A 12086-nucleotide genomic window follows, 5' to 3' on the forward strand; every position below is an offset into this window, starting at 1 on the left:
GTTAATATATATATATTATATATATGTAATATATATATATATATATATTATATATATATTATCTGTTACATTTCTGATGCAAGTGGCTATTTTAGGGTGAAAATAAAGGCTTTCTTGTTTGTAAGAAGAAGATGGCAACTTCCCCAGAAACTTTGTGTTGCTTTTGCCCTGCACCTTTCAGACAGTTTGTTGAATATGTGGTGAATTTGAAGTTTGATGAGGAACCGAATTATGCAAAATATATCTCTCTATTTGATGGAATTGTTGGTCCAAATCCAGATATTAGGCCAATAAATACTGATGGTGCTCAGAAGGTAATTTTGGCTTCTTGTCTCTGCATTATTTGCTCGACTTGTCTTTGAGAAAGATGTGTATCTCATATGTTGGAACTCATTTAACACATATATTTTTGTCTTGAAGCTTATATTTCAAGTAGGTCATAAGCGAGGACGGTTGACGATGGAGGAGGAAGAGGATGAACAGCCAAAGAAGAAGGTTCGAATGGGAATGCCTGCAACACAATGGATTAGTGTGTACAATGCTCGTAGGCCTATGAAGCAAAGGTATCTATCATAAGATCACTATCAAGCTTTACAAGTTCATGAATAAGAATAAATGCTGATAATTTCTATCTCCTGTTGTAGATATCATTATAATGTGGCAGATGTGAGGCTTCCCCAACACATAGAGAAAGGAAATGAAGATGGGTTATTTATCAGCAGTGTGGCTTCTTGTTCGAACCTATGGGCTCTTATTATGGATGCTGGCACTGGCTTCACTGCTCAAGTTTATGACCTCTCACCATACTTTCTTCATAAGGTTGCTTGTGTTCCTTTGGATTCTAAGACCTTTATCTATTGCAAGTCTGCTACATTATATATTTCATTTTAAGTTGCATGCTAATGTGATATTTGCACTTAGTTATGTATGTCAAACACTATTGTAAATAGCTCTTGGTTTGTGGTTTGGCACAAATATTAATTATCAATTTTGTTACTTTCTGAAGGAATGGATTATGGAGCAATGGGAAAAGAATCACTACATCAGTGCAATTGCAGGAGCTAATAATGGGAGCTCATTAGTTGTAATGTCTAAGGGTTAGTTTGCACGCTCTTCAATTGTGATATTGCATTTCCCACACTGACATTTCCATTGGCAAATAGGAGGTTTCCACAAGAAATTACCATTTTTTTATTTATGTAGTCTATATCTTATTTCTTTTGCTTTATTGAATGTAGGGACGCAGTATTTGCAGCAATCTTACAAAGTTAGCGATTCGTTTCCCTTTAAGTGGATCCACAAAAAATGGAGGGAGGGTTTTTATGTGACTGCCATGGCCACTGCCGGAAGCAGATGGGCGATTGTTATGTCGCGTGGTGCTCCATTTTCTGACCAGGTTTTTAGTGGATTTCAAGAATATCTGTTGATGCACTCCATTGTAGTAAACAAAATGCATATGGCCTGATGATATCCTTTTTGGGTCCACTTGCAGGTTGTAGAATTAGATTTTCTCTATCCTAGTGAAGGTATTCATCGGAGGTGGGATAGTGGCTACCGCATCACATCAACTGCTGCAACTTGGGATCAAGCTGCTTTTGTTCTTAGTATTCCAAGAAGAAAACCTGCAGATGAAACTCAGGAGACCCTCCGAACTTCTGCGTTTCCTAGCACTCATGTGAAGGTATTGCATTCAACTCTGTTCGCTAGCTTATTTCATCCTTTCTTCCTAAAAGTGTAAATGTTTACATAGTGCTTTTTTCCTCAGGAGAAATGGGCGAAGAATCTATATATTGCATCAGTTTGCTATGGTCGAACTGTTTCGTGAACTGCCACAATTTTGTTCAGATGCCACACATTTTATTTGATCGTGCATATGTATGACAAGACGGCTCTGCTGCTTCATTTTTAGGGAACTAAGCTCTTTAGCCAGATTGATTGATGGCAGCATTTGGGAGTTGATGTATGCAAAATTCTACTTTATCGTCACCATCATGTAGCGTCTTTTCAACCACCTGTGCACTGTCATTCAATCAAGTCAAATCTTTATGAGCTAATTTCAGATCTTTTGTCCCATTAGATGTGGGTGTTCTTACCTTACTTGTATAGTTTTGAAATTATAATTTCTTGGTTGAAGGGAAGTGCACAGGTTATGTTTTCATTGTTGATGGTGTTTAAGGAATCTACAATGATGATTTTATGCTGGAGTCTACATGCCTTGAGTTACTCGGTCTGTACTATGTCTAGCCTTGTTTTCTGGACTAGAAGATCATAATGGTCTTTCACCCTTTCACTTCTGGGATGTCTGATTTGACCCTAAAGAAGAGAGAATGTTACTTATTTTGTATATTTTGAAGCAACAGTATGTAATGGGATATCATTATTAACTTTTGCGCTATAGTTGATGCTAGTATTCTCATTTCCCTCAAAGCTATCCAGTGCATGCAGCACATGATCCATCTGAATATTTTATGGACAGTTAGAATAACACAATCACAACTACAAATACCTCATCCTTTTGCCAAACTCCCCATTGTTTCAAATTATTTGGGGTAGATGTTTTTATCCCATTATTTCTTCTTTTCTTATATGAGTGAGTTCATGCTGTTGTTTTCATTAGGTGCATGCTAGAGGTGATATATCTGTTTCCCATCAAGTTTTACCGTCCATTGTGGATAAGCATCTGAATAATTGAAGTTGTGATCTTTCAGTGTACCAACCTTTTAATACTCTTTTACCTTTTGAATGCCATAGTGGTAATTTGTAATAGTTTGCTGATGTAGTCTAATAATGCCATATTTTTAGCTCACAATTTGTTTCTTAACCCTATCTCAATGCTGTACTTTGGAGTTTAGAGTGGTGTTATGTAGTGAATTTTTTGTCGTAGGCTCCAATTGTGAGCGTACAAGATGCATTTGTATCATTAACAGATGTCAAAATCTCAGAAGCAGAAATGCAGCAGAGGCCTTTTATATGTGCCTAAAAGTTTTTGCTAAGGAACAGCCAGGAGACCAACCAGTATTGATTTGGTAAGGAACTTTCACAAGTGAACTTGATGCATATTTTTAGGTCATGTGACTAATTGTACACTTTCCGAGCAGTTTTTGTGTACATGGGCCATTCTTTTTATTTTCTATGTTTTTGCACATTTTTCAGGTATAGCTTCAGGCTGATCTTTGAAAATTCCAACTGTATACTTCTCCTGCTTTTAAAGTGGTAAGCATACGGCTTTTTAAGCAATTCATATGTTCATCTTTGCTGGGGAGTACCTGATGAATTCTTGTCCATGTCTGATTTTGCCTTCTGTGATTGGAACTGATGATACAGAAATACAAGCACTTACCAGCTCCTGGTAATGCTTGGGGCACTACTTTCATTACCTCTGTGCATTCTATTATATGTGGCATCAAAATACTAAGTAACTTTTTCTAACATGATGAAAGTTATTGATATTGTGGTTAAAGAATCTATAATATTGATTTGAATTTCTCCTTATAGGGTCTGGGTTAAGGGAATGGAGAGTTTTGTTTTCTAGCTCAGTGACTTATCATACAATAAGGCAATGTGGTGTGCAAGTTTGTTTCTGTTCACTTGCATGTCCATGCATTTGTGAATCGTCTAATATAATGGGGTGTTTGTCACAACGTTCTGTGGTAACTGTTTCAGCGGCATGCTATGCTATATGGATGCCTGTCGTGCTGGAAAAGAAACCTACAGCCAAAAATTTTAAAATTAACTTGTTTAACTGCATATGTTTATAAACTGATTTATTTACGCATTATAGTGGTAAATGGTGAATTAAGTATTTAAGTGCGTAATCACTTTTCCTTATCGTACCTCTCTTCTATCTTCCCCTTTCCCAGGTTAATTGTTAGGAGGCCGGGAGTTGGAAACTTTTCTTCTTGCAAAGCAAACCTAGATGCTGAAGTTCACTTGAGAATTGTTGAACCATTCCTGTGATACGCCTCTGCTGTTTCAAGACCAGAATATTAAGATCTTCAACATGAGTTCATTGAGAAGGGAAATTTTCTCATCTAAAGATCAATGAGCATAAATGTTTTGGCAGTTTGTCCAGAAAAAAGTTGTATCTGTACTTGCTTTTGGTGCCAAAGCAACGTTACTTTTGTGACATGTTATCTTGTTTGACATTATATCTATTAGGTGTGTAGGTTGTCGTTGACCATAATGTAACAGGTGGTTTCGTATAGCGTCATTTTGAGGTTGTAAGTTGCTACACCTGTTTCTATCCTGTAAGTTTATAGAAGAGCTGCAGGGTTTACCTGGGCAGGGCATGTATTCATGTTATCACTAGTAGCTCCACCAAATGCCAGCATTGAAATTTGACATTGTTCAGTGCCTATCTGAACATGTTATATGCCATGATTGCAGCGGTATTTCTTGCTGCTTACACGTTTGAGATTAATGTTGTCATTTTACTGTATCACTAATTAGTGTACGAGTGAAAGTTCAAATCATCCTTTTGAAAAACTCTTACAAGAATAGTGTACTTGCATTAGCCGGTTAGGCACTTGGGGGCGTTGATTCCTTTGAAATCGGCTCGATTTATGTAATATTTTTCAATGTTTGTAGGATGCTGTCAGACTGACAGATTTACATATTTGTAATTCTCTTGTTCAATAAACCATCAGTAATAAATCTACCCCACCCAGATAAAAAATGCAAAATTGTGATTGACAGATAGAAGATAAGTCAGAATCCTTGTAGAAACTATCTGATTTGTTGGCTCGGAATATAACACAGTCTCCTCAAGCGAACTCTCTCCTAGCAGAAGGAAAAAGAAAAACACTTGAAACATCAGTACTGGCAGCTTCAAAGGAAACAATTTTCTTGTACTCACGGTGGAAACAGAAAGGTACAATGTTTACCTCAGAGCCATCATGTTCATATCGAATAAAAAAGAGACACCTGCAACCTCTTATGTCATGCATTTTCCTTTCAATCTCTATGATGTGAGCATCATAGTAGATTGCTTGGTCTCTTCTCTCCTAAAATGAAAGCCGGGAAAACTAATTTAAGTAGCAAAGAGTTGGAATATTACCGGAGAAATTTCAAATACAATGAGTGCATCAAAGGTCACCTGCAAGCATAATACAAGATCTCCAACTTTCACCTTGTCACATTCCGTATGTTCAAACGGAATGGATCGCTCACGTACTGCCTTCTTTACATTAACCCATTCATCCTCCTCAGCCCCAAATCCAACAAATCTAACACGAACTTCCTTTAACAAACAATATATTTTATCAAATGACTTATTAAAATAAATACTTATAATACAACAAACTGTTTTTAAGAAGTTTCCACTGTTTCAACCTAAAAATCACCCTATTATTGCTTACTCCTACATATCAATTTGACTCTGTCATGCCACAAGATGTTTGACAACAACTATGACCATTTTAAAATTAGCTCACGATGAGCGTCAGTCTAGAAAGTGAATGCAATAGTATTATTTAGATACTCACCGCTTCACCAGAACCAAGAAATCGGTGAGTGAGAAAGTTATCAACATCATACCTGCACATCAAAATAAAGTTACTCCAGCATGAGCAGGTTTAAATTACTAGATTTCATATGACATGAAAGAATAAATGCATGTTAATTTACATTGTTGTTTTCTATATGTTGAGAAAAATCATAATAATAGGAAGCCTACACGATCGCTATCGAATTAGTGCAGATTCATGGGCTTACCATGCACCATCTTTTGATGACTTTGCCTCGAATTCTAGTTCTGATAGATCTGGGACCTTTCCTCCCACTTTTGAAACCACTCCTAGAGAGAGAGAGGGGAAAAAAAATTAGCATTGGGGAAACAAAATGCTTTTCTCCAAACACGAGAAAGGGCTGGTTCAATTCAGTAACAAAGGTTCCAATTTCACTTTTATTTCATGGTTTTTAGATCAAAAAGCAAAGGCAGACATGACCAAGAAACCTATGTAAGATGTGTGCACCAGTAGAATAGAAAGAGAGAGTAAATATAAACACTTGAAAACTCATATGTTAAGTTAGAGACTCTTAGTCTATACAGGTAAAAGCTTTACTTTACAAGTAAAGCAAAAAAAAGACTAGGGTATGGAAGGCCACTCCACTTCGGAAATTCCTCTGCATTGTTGCTTAAAGAGAAATAAAGATGTGATTTTGTGATTATGATTGTTTACATCGGCAAGAACAATTAAAAATAAAATTTAAGGTTGTGTGAACAATTAGTTTATATAACATCATGGATAACGCAAATTATGTAGCCATGTCCTTGATGATTATAGAGCTTCATATTTCCAAAACAGGCCATTGCATGAGAGTCATTAGCAAATTAGATTAAAAAAGTACTATAACAACCAGATATCAGAGGAACTTTCCCAATTTTGAACAATTTTTTCAAATTCCCAAAAGCACACCTTTAAGAATCTGTGTACTTTGATGTCCATCGTTTAGAGGGCAAGTTTCAGGGATTTTGGACTTGTGTTTGGATGTATCTGTCAAGGAAGCAACTTTGGATGTGCTTTCTTGCTGCCTAGCTATGAACCAGCTTTGTACCTGGAGAAAAAATTATGAAATTAGAGATCATAGGAGAGTTCCTGAACTGTTAAATATAAACAACATAATCAAAATTGAAGAAAAATAGGAGAAATAATAAGAAAAGTAATGCAGAAAATGAAAGAAAGTGTAGAGTAAAAAAAGACCTCAGTCCATTTAACAATAGGTTTGCCAGCACGACCTGACGATGAACTGCAAAGACAACATGCATCTTAAGTCCAAGATAACTCATGTGGTTAGTTTAAAAGGGGGGAAAAGAAAGGGGGAGGGGCATGGGGAGGGGGAGAGAACTAAAAAGATATATACATGAAATGCTACTAACTTAAAACTTCTTGCAATTTTTTGACAAAACTCCTTGCTCTGCAACAGCTCTCTTGATTCCATTAAAAATTTCTCCATCTTCTCAATCTATACATAAGGAGGTAACAACATGGGTCGAATATATGATTTGCAGTCCCTCAGCATAATAGCTTTGCAGAGGCCAAAAACATGAGGCATCTCAACAGTTAAGACAGAAATTTAGCATAACAATCACATTGGTTCGCTTATAGCAAAAGGATAGAATCAACACCATTAAAACATAGTGGACATTAGTACAATGCCAAACCAAGAAAGATCTTAACTCCAATACACATGTGCAAAACATCACAAAACAACCACGTAATACAAACCAGAATCAAGACAAGAACTCGAACTTCACATGTTCATGAAAAATAACAGATAACATCAACATGTCTTTGGGCTAATCAGAAGCAGAATAAAAGGACAATGCATTAAGAAATATAAGAAACTTTTTGGGATTGAAATATATGAATAATGTCAAAATTCTACAACACCATTTGCTCAAGATCCCTCAATTTGGAGCAAAATTTCTCAACTATTCATTCGTAAACCAAACTACTATTATCAGCAAAACCATTAATACAACAACCTGACAAAATTCTTTTTTAAAATAAAACACATGAAAATAAACACACAGTAGCAGCTAAAACCGAAACAGTTATCAGCAATTGGACAAACTGGAGAATACCCAGATAAACAAATGCGACTTAAAAGAGAAAAGAAAGAGTTTTTTTTACCTCAGCTTTTGTAAATCCAGAGAAGACAGCTAAAACCGAAACAGTTATCAGCAATTGGACAAACTGGTGAATGCCCAGATAAACAAATGCCACTTAAAAGAGAAAGAAAGAGTTTTTTTACCTCAGCTTTCGTAAATCCAGAGAAGACAGGTCTCTGTCTCTGTCTTGGGCGGAGACGGTCCATCAAACACTCCAAAAACAGAATTTTTCTTTTTTTTCCCCAAATAGAAACTTTGAAAGTTTTCCCTCTATAAATTAGTGGGGGGTATTGGGAAACGATTGGGGATTAGGGAATCTCTACATTTAATATAATTCGGAAAACCCTAAAGCCTTTAAAGTTTCAGAGACTCTGTTGTACAGAGAATGCCAGTTTAAGCGCCTTTGCAGTGTTGGGAGTCTTTGATTCAATTTTTTACTACTAGCTTTTGGGTTATAGAAAAGGCTGGAGCCTTTGGAGTGTAACAGTAGAAGAGAAGCTTTCCTTTGCAGCGTAAAATCAAATCGAAATATACAACTCGGAAATGATTCATACTCCCCGTACAAGAAATTTTGAGTATACATGCATTACGCCCTTCTCCGTATTTTGGGCCTTGGGCCGCTATTTACTTAACTTTATTGGACCGCTGTATAACAAATTAGGAGTTAGTTTTATAGATTTTATATGAACTTTACCTGTTGTAAATGAAAATGCTCTTACCTTTTATGCATCCTTATCATGTGTCACAGATATTATGTTAATAAAATATAAAATAAATTTTCAGTTTATAAATAAAAATTTTATTTAATAAATATATATTTTAAATTAAAAATACGAACTTACGACAAATAGTATCAAAGTTTACTTAATTTTTTATTGAGAGAGGTATCAGAGTTAAGATAAGTTCGAATCAAAATAGATTTTCCTTTTTTTATAGATGAAAGAATCAATACAACAAGGTCATTACACAATTAAATAGTGTAGAATATTATGAATTTTATATCGAGTTTTGAGTTTATAAATAAGGATCTTTTTCTACTTAATAGATATTTTTTGAATTAAAAATACAGACCCGTGACATAGAAAAAAAAACAACAATTAAAGCACCTTGTTCATAAATCTAATAAATGGGAGAGTAATTGATTTTATTTTCTATCACTAGATGATGATGATGGGGGATGAATACTTAGCTTAGAGGATTGGACATTGGAGTTTGCCCAATGGCTTTGGAAAATTACCATGGGCGAGAAGGTGTGGCATTATATTTTTAGGTAGGAAAGGTTCCTTTTTGGTTGGTGATGGTAATTTTCATTGCATTATTACAAGCTTAAGGCACAGTTTTTATCTCATTTATTTCACATTTCGATGTCCGTTGTAGGGGAAAAAGCACCACAAAGAAGTGGTACTAAATGCATAATTACCGTAGCCTAACAAGTCGGGGGAAGATCACACGTCCATACCTAACAGATGCATGGAATGGTTGGCATCTACCACTGTAAATTCACCTTGTTTTCGTACATGGAAAGTGGCATAAGCCCAAAAACCAAGTTTAATATTATTGGCTGACATCAAAATATATGAATAACTTTAAAAAATATTCACATTATTAAATTAAAAAAATAAAAAATGTGACATTAAAATATGCACTTAAATAAATAAAATAAAATAAATATATGATTGGATAATATATTTTAAATATTTGAATATCGTATCACTGATAAGATCATATGTAGTGCTTACTTCAATATTATGTATTAGATTCCGTGACGATAAAAAATAAAAATATATAATTGATGTTAATTGATTATAACGTAACAATTAAAATTAATAATATTTTATTTTTATATGATGATGTAATGAGTTTATATATTTATTTATACGATAAATCACTTTACTTACTTTTAAAGTCGGGTTTTATGGGGATTATGATTGGGGTGTAATTGCTTGACAAGTGTCTATTATTGTTGAAAATAGACCTAATTAAACTACTCCCAATTGGCGTAATAAAATACTACAATATGTGTTGCATAAGCTTCACATTTCAATTTCAATTTTAGTTTTTATTTTTGTAAAAATTGCTATATCAATTTTTAATTTGTTCCTTTTCTTGCTTCCTATAACTAGCTGTCTGTCCTTTTTGCAAATAAATCTTCTAAAGGAACAAATTGCTTGCTTGCTTACATTCGATACAATGCATGAATTTTTAATTTAGTATAGGAAGAAATATATAAAAAAAAGGGCGCAAAAATAGATGTTTGGATCAAGGTGACAGGACATTTGGGTTTTATGGCTTGAGTTTTGGCACAGCTGGAAGATGCCGAGCCTGGCCAATGCAAGCAAAACGTGCATGGAATGCTGTTTCTTTGGTTAATTAATTAGGCACCCATGCTTCATCATTTCCATAATCAAGTAATTAAATTAAAAATTTAATAACATTATACCTAGGGATTCAGTTTAATTTGTCTCATTAAATTATCTTAGTCATAGATAGTTAGACATGAAATACATAACATATAATTATTGCAGGCATGAAACTTACTGCAGGTCTGCTTCCTCCCCCCCAGCCCTCCCCACCCTTCCAAAAATATATCAAATGAACAGGAAATCATGATTAATTAAATAATTTTATTGTTAATACATATTTAAATAGATTAATTTAAATTATCAGGATCCTTAAGTTTGCCTTGAAGACTGACTTCAAATCATATAAAAAGAAAATTCAATTCAATGTATAATGAAGATACGCCGCCTAGACTTACATTGAAAGGACATTGTTAGGTAAAAATGCACGCATTTTCCGAATAGTAGACAATCTCTGGTGCGGTGAGGTAGCCAGGAAAGGACGATTTCAAAGGGTTTCTTTTATTATTTATTAACTAATATTATCGTGTTGACTCATCAGCTCATCAAGATTTCTTTCACACGTAGCTACAAACTTTTGAACGCTGGAATTTTGCATGTTGAAAGAATTTAATTAATAGCTGAAAATTCTTGAAAGACATGGACAATTAATTAGTCAGCCAATTAACCACTGTTCAGTAATACTTAAGAAAAGGAAGAAAACTTCAAAGAAAGTGGGAATACAAAAGGGTTTGTTAATTGAAATTAAGGAAAAAGGAATCAAATACTAGTATATAATTTGCATGGGAGTTGTTTACTTGATCAAAGGAAGTACTTTACTTGACTTCCCTTTTGCATCCCTCCAGGATTGAACAAGGACATAGATAGCACAAATTCAATGTTTTAATTACTGACTTTTCTTTTTTAATTTTGGGAAAAATATGTTTTTCAAAAGTCTTCTTGTCCATATGAAAAACAAACAATTTAGGGGTCTGTCATTCGTCAACAGAGGGAAATTGAACAGTAACCATGGATGGACTAGATGATCACTTCTTTTGTTGTTGTTGTTGTTACTATACCTATTTACAAAATTATTATTCTGTTTAAAAAGCATTTAAAATCTTAATCCAATTTTAGGTTATTTAAATCCAAACTTGAAGCCTTGAATCTAGACTACAACCTACTAGTACTGCAAATCAGCCGCCTACAAAGCTCGAATTTCTCTGTGTAATAAAAATGGTAGTCGAAGTGACATTTACCTTTCTATGATACAGAGATATCTGATGTTTACTAGTATTATTCATTTTCCTGAAAGAAGAAAAAAAAGATAATACAGTAGAAAATGAGGGAGACAGGAAGAAAATTAGCTTTGAAAATGTGTGAATGCAGGAGGAATATAGGGCTTGTGGAGGACAGTTTGCAATACTCGGTCAGGTCAAAAGTCTTCATGTGTCTTTGCACTCGAAAGAGACCAGGTCTTCCTTGCACCATAAAGCAACAAATGAAGAAGGGTAGGTCGGAAATAACTGTTCAAACAGTTCCAGCTTCACCAGTCACCACCTGCCTCATCAGAAGCTGCTTTACATTGACCAACAACACCAGATCATGACAATTCAGATACCCTAAATTTCAACCATGTAAAGAATATGAAGAAACAGGAAGATAGGAAAGAAAATTAATTTGATATTAGCAATAAAAAAACTGGGTTCCTGATGAGATCGACATGTAAGCTCGTAGTAGGTATTGTCACTGCGTTTAACTTTACAAAACTTGTCTAGCAGGAAAACAGATCTTCTTCATTTATTTATTTTTCCCTTTGAGCGAACTAATTAATGTAGTAATATATATATATAGATAAAATCTAGTCTTATGTAATTAATGGCGGCGAAATAATTGAAAGCAGTTGTTCTTTCTATAAATTGATGACAGAAAAACACTGGACGCAGAAATAATATCTAATGAATAAAATTTAGATGAAAAGGCACGCAATAACCAGACAATTGTTTGTGCTAATAATTTCACGTGGAAGGAAAAGGGACAAAAAAATTAAGCAACAGTTTAATTTATGATTTTTTTTTGCTTAAATAGTTAGTAAAATTGTACAAGCGAGAAAAAAGCAACATCAACATACTAGA

General features: G+C 34.4%; 2 protein-coding genes across 3 annotated transcripts in view; one reads left to right on the forward strand and one right to left on the reverse strand.

Annotated features, from left to right (window-relative positions):
* The window catches only part of LOC18587997, a 6950-nt gene extending 2740 nt beyond the window's left edge, over positions 1–4210 (forward strand). The window contains exons 10-18 of the mRNA XM_018127593.1: positions 96–314; positions 421–563; positions 645–819; positions 1007–1097; positions 1239–1396; positions 1493–1681; positions 1766–3026; positions 3154–3213; positions 3861–4210. Coding sequence (XP_017983082.1) covers positions 96–314; positions 421–563; positions 645–819; positions 1007–1097; positions 1239–1396; positions 1493–1681; positions 1766–1825 — 1035 coding nt within the window. The 3' untranslated portion in view covers positions 1826–3026; positions 3154–3213; positions 3861–4210. The remainder of the gene's footprint in view (positions 1–95; positions 315–420; positions 564–644; positions 820–1006; positions 1098–1238; positions 1397–1492; positions 1682–1765; positions 3027–3153; positions 3214–3860) is intronic.
* On the reverse strand, positions 4540–8135 carry LOC18587998 (protein SAWADEE HOMEODOMAIN HOMOLOG 1). 2 transcript variants are annotated; one of them, XM_018127594.1, is made up of 10 exons: positions 7756–8135; positions 7635–7663; positions 6878–6963; positions 6702–6747; positions 6417–6555; positions 5713–5794; positions 5484–5535; positions 5096–5239; positions 4884–5003; positions 4540–4779 (listed from the first exon to the last, which is right to left on the reverse strand). In XM_018127594.1, the coding sequence occupies exons 3-10, from the start codon at positions 6952–6954 to the stop codon at positions 4726–4728; spliced, it is 714 nt and encodes a 237-aa protein (XP_017983083.1). In that variant the 5' UTR covers positions 6955–6963; positions 7635–7663; positions 7756–8135; the 3' UTR covers positions 4540–4725. The 2 variants fall into 2 exon arrangements, with proteins under 2 accessions (XP_017983083.1, XP_007012166.2); XM_007012104.2 differs by lacking the exon at positions 7635–7663.

The sequence above is a fragment of the Theobroma cacao genome, chromosome 9 (genome assembly GCF_000208745.1).
Source record: "Theobroma cacao cultivar B97-61/B2 chromosome 9, Criollo_cocoa_genome_V2, whole genome shotgun sequence".
In the NCBI taxonomy this organism is placed as follows: domain Eukaryota; kingdom Viridiplantae; phylum Streptophyta; class Magnoliopsida; order Malvales; family Malvaceae; genus Theobroma; species Theobroma cacao.

Bases quoted from the DNA above. Each gene is read 5' to 3' on its own strand.
- LOC18587998 (XM_007012104.2), bottom strand. From the start codon at position 7,818: ATGGACCGTCTCCGCCCAAGACAGAGACAGAGACCTGTCTTCTCTGGA. The intron at 6,556-6,701 runs GTCTTTTTTTAC...TTTTTTCTCCAG, and splicing joins CTATTGTTAAATGGACTGAG to GTACAAAGCTGGTTCATAGC. The intron at 4,780-4,883 runs GTAAACATTGTA...TCCTTCTGCTAG, and splicing joins ATGAACATGATGGCTCTGAG to GAGAGAGTTCGCTTGAGGAG.